This window comes from Nanorana parkeri, unplaced genomic scaffold (genome assembly GCF_000935625.1).
Source record: "Nanorana parkeri isolate BGI_ZX_2015 unplaced genomic scaffold, ASM93562v1 scaffold3782, whole genome shotgun sequence".
Classification (NCBI taxonomy): Eukaryota; Metazoa; Chordata; class Amphibia; order Anura; family Dicroglossidae; genus Nanorana; species Nanorana parkeri.
The window spans coordinates 23,166-33,366 of NW_017310050.1; the positions used below are offsets into that span (position 1 = coordinate 23,166).

General features: G+C 47.0%; 1 protein-coding gene across 2 annotated transcripts in view; it reads right to left on the reverse strand.

Annotated features, from left to right (window-relative positions):
- PPME1 (protein phosphatase methylesterase 1) overlaps positions 1 to 9,417 on the reverse strand; it is a 26,298-nt gene extending 16,881 nt beyond the window's left edge. Inside the window, exons 1-6 of one of the 2 annotated variants that reach the window (XM_018575315.1) lie at positions 9,323 to 9,417; positions 8,490 to 8,589; positions 6,760 to 6,853; positions 5,546 to 5,638; positions 3,578 to 3,635; positions 598 to 649 (exon numbers count right to left, since the gene is read on the reverse strand). In XM_018575315.1, the coding sequence (XP_018430817.1) occupies positions 598 to 649; positions 3,578 to 3,635; positions 5,546 to 5,638; positions 6,760 to 6,853; positions 8,490 to 8,584 (392 nt within the window). In that variant the 5' untranslated portion in view covers positions 8,585 to 8,589; positions 9,323 to 9,417. Of the gene's footprint in view, positions 1 to 597; positions 650 to 3,577; positions 3,636 to 5,545; positions 5,639 to 6,759; positions 6,854 to 8,489; positions 8,590 to 9,318 lie in introns of both variants that reach the window. The other variant, XM_018575316.1, reaches the window with a different exon arrangement.
- Positions 9,418 to 10,201: the final 784 nt, after the last annotated feature.

Genomic DNA, 10,201 nt, shown 5'->3' on the forward strand with positions numbered 1-10,201 from the left:
CCACTGGCTTCCATCCCACACCCCCCTCTGCCGATCCCTGCACTGGCTTCCACTCGCCGAGAGGAAAAAATTCAAAATATTAAACAGTCACTTATAAGGTCATCCACAACTCTGCCCCCGGATATATCTCAGACCTTGTCTCAAAATATCACCCTAACCGTCCCCTCCGCTCTTCCCTAGACCTCCTGCTTTCCAGCTCCCTAGTCAACTCCTCCCATACTCGCCTCCAGGACTTCTCTAGAGTCTCTTCCATCCTCTGGAACTCTTTACCCCAACCTGTCCATCCGTCACCCACCTTGACTGCCTTTAGGCGATCCCTAAAGACTCATCTCTTCAGGGAAGCCAATCCCACCTCAACCTAACCACTGAACCGTCACATTCTCAAACAATTCATCCCCACACAGCTACCTCCTCATGTATCACTTCCCCCTCCCTTTTAGATTGTAAGCCCTCAGGGGCAGGGCCCTCCTTACCATCTTGTCTGGAATTGTATTGTGATTGTAATGTCTTCCTTACATTGTAAAGCGCTGCGCAAACTGTTGGCGCTATATAAATCCTGTATAATAATAATAATAATCGAGGATCACGAGGACTTACTTTGCCATGGTTTCAGCAGAAAGATCATCAGGGTTCCGAACTTTCGTTTCACCTGCAGAGAAGAAAAAAAAAAAGCAAACAAGTGAACGCACTGCGCATTTCCTGCTTCTCGCTGTGTTCATGCTGCCGTTGTACAGGATCACTTGTCAGTGGTTCATCAGTAAAGCCTTCTCTGGTTCCTCCTTTTCCGATGACACCCCTTCCCCCCACCCCCCATATCAACCTGCTAATGAAATGATTAAATAAAACCTTTCCAATTTCTATTACATACAGCACTTTATTCTAGATTCAGTAATATAATAATTGGGTTTCTGTGCTTCTGCGTGCAATGTAGGCTGGTGGGAGGGACCAGCAGGGTGCTGTACCTGAAAACATCACAGCACCCTACCTCAATACTCCTCTCAAGAGCCCTTGCCCTGATGCAAGCAGTGGGCTGGCTTTTAGGAGGAGTTATGCAAACCCCAAAATGCCTTGACGGGTGGATGTCAGTCTAAAGGAGCGGGTGTTCCTAGGCAGGCCGCATTTGCATGCAGACCACCCTAGATAGAGCCCCCATGTGATAAGGATCCTCAATCATTGAAGAACTGAAATTCAATGAATAAAAGGACGGGCCGGGGACAGTCAGGTGGGAAAAAAAAAAAAGAGCTAGATGATGCTGGGTGTCCTCCAGCCAGGAAATGAGGCGGGCTCTATGTGACTTGCTGCACCTTTAATGCACAGGGTGAGAAGCTCCCTATGTGCAGTGATATCAGAGGAAGCAATTTCAGTCCAGGAGAGGAGCCGGTACAACTGCAAGACTGAGGGCCGGGTCACACCACAAAGTCTGCATTCCAGAGCGTTCGGCCTCTGGAACGCACGCCGGCCGGCTCCCTGCGTTCAGGGCGGGAGGTGCATTGGAGTCAATGGCACCGCAGCCACACACCCCGAACACAGGCACATTAGTGCCTGCGTTCCGGTCCAGTGCGATCTGCAAAAATAGTGCTTTCACCCCACCCTTGGATCTGGATACAGCAGCCGGCTTGCCCTCTTCCTCCATCGGAGCAGCGGCGACTTTTTCTCCCTCAATCTGTCCTGGGTAGACTGCAGGACTGAGAGCGGCACGCCCCCTTTTGCGTTCCACCTTCGGATCCCGCCAGCCGCAGCGTGCAGACACCCCTGACACTCTGGAGCAACAGGGACAGGGCAAAGCAGCCAGGGAGCTTCAGGATTCTTCCTCCCTGGGTACAAAACGGAGGAACCGAACCCTGGTAAACAGGGGGGGAAACCCCTCCGCAACTACAGCAAGGCAACAGGCATGGCAGAAAGCCTGAACACAGAGCTGCACAGAGGGGGGGCCCGCAACCACAAGGCCGACCGGTCAGAAATAAACGTGACGAAGGTTCCTGGATGGTAGGAAACACACAAAAACTCAGGGACGAGGGGGTGGGAGGGTATTTAACTGCTTTCTTAATTGTGTTTCCTGTAGAAGGAGGGGCCAATCATCTCTCAGGTTGCTGTCCTGGAAGATGATTGGAGAAATAGTGCTTTCAGTATTTTTGCAGATCGCACTGGACCGGAGCAGCCTGCGTTCCGGGTGTGGAGGTGCCTGCTGTGCCATTGACTTCAATGCACCTCGCTACAGGGGAGGCCGGAGTTCAGATTTAAGAATCACACGCTGACCCTGTCGGGCGGTGTGTTTGAATGTGGCAGGATTTTAGTGAGTTGGGTGGAGAGGCAGCCGGTTGGATCGGGGTGATTGGTTGCACGAGGAGAGAATTCCTTCCTACAATGAGGAACTCCAGGATAGATGTGCTATCCCCTCTGATCTATTGCTGATGTGTTCTCTCCACCCTTTCTCTTTCCTGGTGGGTTAGAGTCCTCCAGAGATGCGGACTCATCCATTGACTCATTTTCTAAGATGAGTTGTCTCAGTTGTGGACTCATTTATCTACGTAGAAATTTCAAAGATGGCTACCTCCAACAAAGTTCCTGATGAAGGCGAAACGCGTAGAGGGCTGGATTAGTGCTCTTACAGATGAAATAATGATTAATATGATTGCCTTGAAATGATGTAAAGATATTGCTTATGAAATGCATGACCCAAAATATGGAATATATTTTAAATATGTATATCATGTATTGGCAGGGAGTCCAAGGAGGTTTATTTATTAAATCGTCTATTTTTGTAAACTTTGTAGATAAAATGAAATATTTTTAATTTTATTGATTGAGATCATGGAATAAAAATGTTTTTTTATATATATTTGACCACCCATTATATTTTGTTAATAGGTTTAGCTATGTTATCCCACATTCTTCAATAGACACATTTAAAGCCCCATTATTGTGTTTTTTGTATGTTAAAAGGAGAACTATAGGGTCAGGGCTTTTCCCCATAGTTCTCAGGGTAACGGGAGGACACAAACTAGCGTCCTCCCGTCACCGTAGGCTCAGTATACCGCGAGCTACAGCTCACGGTATACAATTATGTCTGGATCCGCCCAGCTGCGTGAGTGACAGCGGGCTCTGCCTATCTAGAGGCAGAGCTAGCTGTACCCGCCCCCTCCCCCGTCCGTTCCGCCAGTCAGCGTTGGAGGATGGGAGCGGGGAATCCAGTCCCTCCCCTGTCACGGCAGAGAGCTGTGACAGGATCGAGAGGTGAGCGAACGCCGGTATGTGGCTCACTTACCGATCTACTGAGCCGACCTGTGACAGTCTCATTGTCACAGGTCGGCTAGAACTATGAGGATGAGTGAAAAAGCACTCGCTTCATAATTCTCCTTTAAGAATCACACCAATTGACTGGTAGCACCCACCCCCAGCTTCCCGACTGAACAATGAAGGAGAAGCATCCTCTGATGTCATCCCACTGCTCAATCTGCTCTTAGCATCAGTTCAATGTGTATCTAAATAACTTCCTGGAGTCCAGGAAGAGTTGTCATTATTCATCTGGGTCAATAGTATGAATGAAGAGAAGTGCGCCCCCTGGTGTCATACATACCGTGCCCTCTCTGGTCTAGCGCCACAACTCTGCACTTAATCCGGCTGATAATGGCAGTCTGCAAGAAGAGGAAGACAAGTCGAGCACATGTGCAACGATTACAGCATGCATAGCAAAGTCACATGTTAGAACCAGTTCGCTACCAGAGGGATTTATTTCATTATTCACGCTTGTTAAAATCTGCTTTTTGTTGGATGCAAATTTTCTTTCTTCCTATTTGCTCCTGGCAGCAGAATAAAATGGTGAGTGAAGGAAAGGGAAGTATATACTGCTGGGAAGGGAGAGGGATTTTAATGGTAACCTGTTGCTTTGCTCTTCACAGATTTGCTTTAACAACTGCATTGATAACATCTTAGCCACACGGGGAGAGCATTGTTTTTAGTCAGCTGACTCATAGACTTGCACTGTAAGAATGAGCAATAAACCTCAACCATTGTACAGTGCTGTAAATCCGAACACAGAGCTCAAACATAAAATCTGCAAATAGGACTGCTCCATCTATATAATTACCAAACACTATAGAAACAAAAGGGGGGAATGTATCAAAACTGGAGGTGAAGGGTTGTCACCCTAGGCTGCTCTTCTGATTAGGACTACAGAACAAATTTGCCTCGTCTTATCTCCACTACAAAGGGCAATACTTTGTGGTTCACAGACGATAGCTGGGAAGTGCACAGAAATTGACAAGGACACTGAAATCCTGATTGGTTCAACAGATATTTCTCTGTACTTGCAGAAAATGTCCTTAGTCTGAAAAAAAAAATTTTGATGTAGCCACCATATCCAAGGACTGGGGAGTCGCAGTGTGTTACATTTTGGTTCCTGGGTTGAGATATAAACTGCTGGAATGCTTGTTCAGGTCCCTTGTGTATTAAAAGCAGAAACAGTGTATACACACACACCGTATTTTTCGCTCCATAAGACGCACTTTTTTTTCCCCCAAAAGGAGGGGGAAAATGTGCCTGCGTCTTATGGAGCGAATACCTATTGCCCGGCACCCGGGACATGCAGTTTCGGACGCCGGGCGAGTAGTTTCTTTTTGTACATTCAGCCCTGCTCCTGACAAGCAGAGCTGAATGTACAGTGGGAGCCGCTGTTCGTTTAATACAAGCGATCTAAGTAGATCCCTTGTATTAAACCGAGCGGCGGCATCGGCGATCGTGTCCGCCCCTCGCCGAGGTTTTCTGGGTCCCTCGTTCCTCTGGGGGACCGTGACCCGTCACGATCCCCCATAGGAGCTCACCATAGAGCCCATTGAGCAGACGAAGAACGACGTTCTTAATCTGCTCTGTGTGATTACTGAGACAGCGCCGCCTGTCTCAGCAGTCACTAACTGCAGCTTCTGTGACTGAATTTCTGTCATAGAATTTCTGTCACAGAAGCCGTGCGTCCTAATATTAATATATATATCACCAATACCGTTTTTTCGGTATCGAGTACTGATATTTTTTTTGGTCCCAATACCGGAAGTCTTTTTAAGGAAGCCGGGTGGCATGTAATGATTCGGAAGTCAGGAAGCCGCCTCCATGCTCTCTCGTCACCAGGTGACAAGCAAGCATGGAGCCAGCTTTCTGGCCAATCAGGAAGCTGGGAGTTGGGTAATGACTTGCCACCTGCCTTCCTGATTGGCCAGGAAGCTGGCCAATCAGGAAGACAGGGGGCAAGTCCTTATAGCAGGTGACAAGAGGGAGCATGGAGCCAGCTTTCTGGCCAATCAGGAAGCTGGGCAGCGAGTCATTACATGCCACTTGGCTTCCCGATTGACCAGAAAGCAGACTCCATGCTCCCTCTCGTCAACAAGAGGAAGCATGGAGTCGGCTTCACAGCCAATCAGGAAGCCAGGCAGCGTGTAATGACGCGCCGCCCAGCTTTCTGCTACCGGAAGTATCGGTCCATCCCTAACACACACACACACACACACACACACACACACACACACACACTATAGTCCTGTAACACAGGGCTTACCGTAAACACAGCCCAGGAAAGGGCAGATTGTCCTCCTCCATGAAGCAAAAACAGCACTGGTCCCTCCGAACCACTTTTGTAAATGCGAAAGCTGTGTGCAAAGTTAAGGAATAATGCGCAGCAAAGGTCTGGAAAGTGATTATATACTTTAAGGAAACCCCGGCAAGTAAAATAGGACTTTTGTCTTCACCACAAAATCCTTTTATTGGAGTACATTGAGGGAAACAGGATGTCATATACTGTTGGGTTAAACTGCTGCCTACAGGAGACTTGGACACTGGCAAACAAAATAATTGTAAGCTGGCCCAGGATCATTTCTTCTTTCTACTCCCAGCATACCAAGTTTTAAGAAAAGCAGTACCAAGAGTATGATCATAAATACAGAGGGGTCGGACCTGTGTCTATGTGACTTCACTTCGTTGCCACAAGAGGAAATCCACGCCAACTGCGCATGCGCCAAAGATGCGTCGGTGCGCCAAAGATGCGCAGAAGACCTGATGGAAAAAGCCCAGGAGGCGCACATGAAGTGACCTCAACCTGATAGAAAAAGGCAGGAAAATGCCCAAGAGGCGCACAGGAAGTGACATCAACCTGATGGAAAAAGGCGGGAAAATGCCCAGGAGGCGCACAGGAAGTGACCTCAAACTTCAATCATCATTTCCCTATATAAGCCCAGCCCAGACACTGCCAAATTGCTGGATTCTCTTCAGTCCCCCCTTGTTCCTGTGCTAGTTTGTGATCTGTCTGAACTTGTGACCTGGAAACCTATTTGACTACTCTTGATTGCTGCCTGCCATTGACCTCGGATTTGTACCTTGACCATTCTACTTCTTTGCCCCTTTTGTACTCAGCTGCCAGATTGGAACTGACCCCGGCTTGGATCTCGACCATTCTTCTGATTAACCCTTGTGTACTTCGTTGCCAGAGTGGACTTGACCATGGCTCGGATCTCGGACTAAGGCTTGCACGGTGCTCCTCACCCCTGGCACCCGTGCCACTCGGTGTCCACCAAGTCTCTGTCTCCATCTCCAGAGACTTCAAGGACCCGAGGTGCAAGGGAGGCCTCCCCACTACTTCGGTCTCACCTGTGTGTCGAGTTGTGCCGGTAAGTTCATCTGCTCGCATTCTGTAAGAAAGTGAATTTACCCTTTAAGACGGTCACGCATTTTGAACGAGCCAAGGCTTATCAGCAAAGGTTCCAGAAAAAAGGATATGTCTTTCCCAGTCTCACTTTCCACCACCACGTCTTCCATCGATTCAAAATACTGACTCCAGGGCACAGGGGAGAAGTCCCTTCTTTTTCCCGGCCTGGAAATACAGAGAGGGTTATCTAGGAGCCAGAGGTGCAAGGGACGAGACAGAAAAGAATATGAACAAAGAGCAAAAAATGCAGCAGAAAAAGATTGAATTACCCATGATTAACTCTTTCTGTCCGGCAAACTGTTTATTACAATTTCCCAGCATGCATGACCCCTTCTAGGGATGTTAATAAACCTCCTGCCTGTTCAGACCTAGCAGCAGACATAAGCAGGTATTTCCGGCTATCAATGACTGATCCCCACTAACCACTGATGTTGGGGAAGCAGAATCAGACTGGTTCCCAATCAGCTATGACACAGTGCGATCACATGCAGGTTGGAGGCTTAACTGATAAATATGAAAGCCTTCAGGCTGCAGATGAACATTGCCACCTTCATGCTATAGTGTTCCTTTGTTATACCATCTATTTAATAGTGAAACTGTCAGATACAGTTGCATTATTAAACTTAAAAGAGAAGGGGTAAGTGTTTTTCTCTTAAGGGTCACGGGAGGACATATACTAACCTCCTCCCGTGACCCAAAGCTATCTAGAGGCAGAGCCAGCCCCCTCCCTGCCCGTTCCTCCAGTCAGTGCTAGAGGAGGGGGGAATCCCTGCAGGGAGCCGTGACTGACAGTCACGGCTCTCTTCAGGGATATGATGGAGAAGTGAGCAAGCGACGGTATGTGTTCGCTCACTTCCCTATCTACTGTGTTTCCACGAAAATAAGACCTATCCTGAAAATAAGACCTAGTACTTTTTTTTGTAATTGCTAAAATATAAGACCTAACCCGAAAATAAGACCCAGTTGTGGCCGGTGGTGACATCAGGGAGAACTAGAAGCGGGAGAGATTCAGCTGAGCCAGAGGAAGCGAGGCGGCAGCGGAGGGAGCAGAGACGCATAAGCCGAAGCTTCCTCTATAGCGCCGTTTCATCACAGGCGGAGAGATTCCAAATGCACTCCGCCTGTAAGGAATCATACGGTAGTGAAAGCACTCATTCAGAGATCGGTTACCAAACTGCTGAAAGATAAGTGCAAAAAGAATGCTAGCTTTCTTTTTGCACTCATTTTTCAGCAGTTTGGTACATTAACCCCTTCATGACTGAGGCCCTTTTTTCCATTTTTGCACCCAAAAAAAAATATATAAGATCTACCCTGAAAATAAGACCTAGTGTGTTTTTTTGAGACAAAAAAAGTATAACACAGTGTCCTATTTTCAGGGAAACACGGTATTGAACCGAGGTGTGACAGTTTTATTGTCACACGTCGGCTCGAACTATGAGGGTGAGTGATTTTCACCCACCTCATAGTTCTCCTTTAATAATACACTTCTTATTTAAATGTAAAAAAAAATGTTTCTTTTATTTGATGAAAGGTCCGCTTTAAGGGGTCAAGAGACTTCTGTAAGCTGGCAAAACAAACAGAAAACTAGTAAAACATTGGAAAATACTGTTCCCAGAAAAGCACCCTGACTGTTATGTCCTCCCAGGTTAATTCATCTTAAAATCTTGAAACACATTTATTCATGAAAGTTATTTTAAAAAATGTGGAACATCATTTTACTCCTCATCCATAAACATACACAGAGGAGAGAAAACAACTACATCTTCCTCATTCCTCTCAGCAACAAAAGGTGACAACGTACCCCATTCTCATTTTCGATCCAGACTGGAGACTCCCAGGCATGGGTGGTCGAGGGGGCAATCGACCCACGTGGAGCTCTTTTTCCAAGGTAGACATGATTCCTGAAAGACAGGAGAAGACAAATGATTAATTAGCAATTAATATCTATATATAGTACACCCCTCCCCTGTACAGTATATAACCCCTATATATAGTACACTCCTCCTTTTGTACAGTATATAGTACACCCCTCCCCTGTACATTATATACCCCTATATATATATAGTAGACCCCACCCCTGTACAGTATATACCTATATATTATATATATAGTACACGCCTCCCCTGTACAGTATATACCCCCTATATATAGTAGACCCCTCCCCTGTACAGTATATACCCATATATAGTACACCCCTCCCCAGTACAGTATATACCCCTATATATAGTAGACTCCTCCCCTGTACAGTATATAACCCCTATATATAGTAGACTCCTCCCCTGGACAGTATATAACCCCTATATATAGTAGACTCCTCCCCTGGACAGTATATACCGCCTATATATAGTACACCCCTCCCCTGTACAGTATATAACCTATATATAGTACACCCCTCCCCTGTGCAGTATATAACCCCTATATATAGTACACCCCTCCTTTGTACACTATATACCCCCTATATATAGTACACCCCTCCTTTGTACAGTATATACACCCTAAATATAGTATACCCCTCCCTAGTACACAATATATATTCCCCTATACATACATAGCACACCTCTGCACTGTACACAGTATATATCCCCTCTATACCCCCCTCAGTCCATGCCCCCCATCCTCCCGCAGTAAACGTACATCCAGTTTCAGCGCCCCTCCAGGCCTCAGCCAACCAGCCAGAGGGGTTTCCGTGGAGACAGACGGCACCGCCCACCGAGTAAAGCTCCACCGGATGTGACGACAGAAGGCACAGTCAGCCGGGAAATTAATCCAGCCAATTGTCGGTGTTTTCCCTCTTTGGTATAACTTTATTAATGGTGGACACTGAGAACAACAATGACAGTTTCCTCTCTCCCCTGTGTCTGGAGCAGGGTGGTGATGTTCCTGAGACTTGTGGTTGCACAGATCACTTTGGACAACCATGACACACAACTCCTGTGGACTGGGGAGGGAGGCAGTTCACCTTTCTCCGTTGTAATATCTTTTTACTGTACAATATTACGAGTATATGGAGGACGTGCTCAGTGTCAGGGCTTATGTTACACAAGGTGATAATAAAAGTGTTTGCTTTCAACTTCTTTCCTTCCTCTGTTACATCTCACTACTGCTGACCTCCTGCAGCCTCATTGCATCCACTTCCTGTCTACACATTTAGTCCAGCGATGGCTGCATGGCATTGCAGGGCAGGTTTACTGACGGTGACAACCTTGGACCTAGGGTTGCCACCTGTCCAAGATTCAGCCGGACAGTCCGGGTTTTGAATGCTGTGTCCGGGTTTCATGTCAGCAGAAACCCGGACACAATATGTCAGGCAGACGGGGGCAACCAAAATTAGGATAGGCGCTACTGACCCGGCCACTGAAAATAGTCTTAACTGTGATATTTACATATGAATAATCCACAGCTCCTTCTCCCAAAACAAATGTCTGTGCGTCGCTAGTGTGTTTGGGTTTCGCTTGAAGAAAAGGTGGCAACTAGCGATGCACCGAAATAAAAAAAATTGTCAGGCCGAAACCG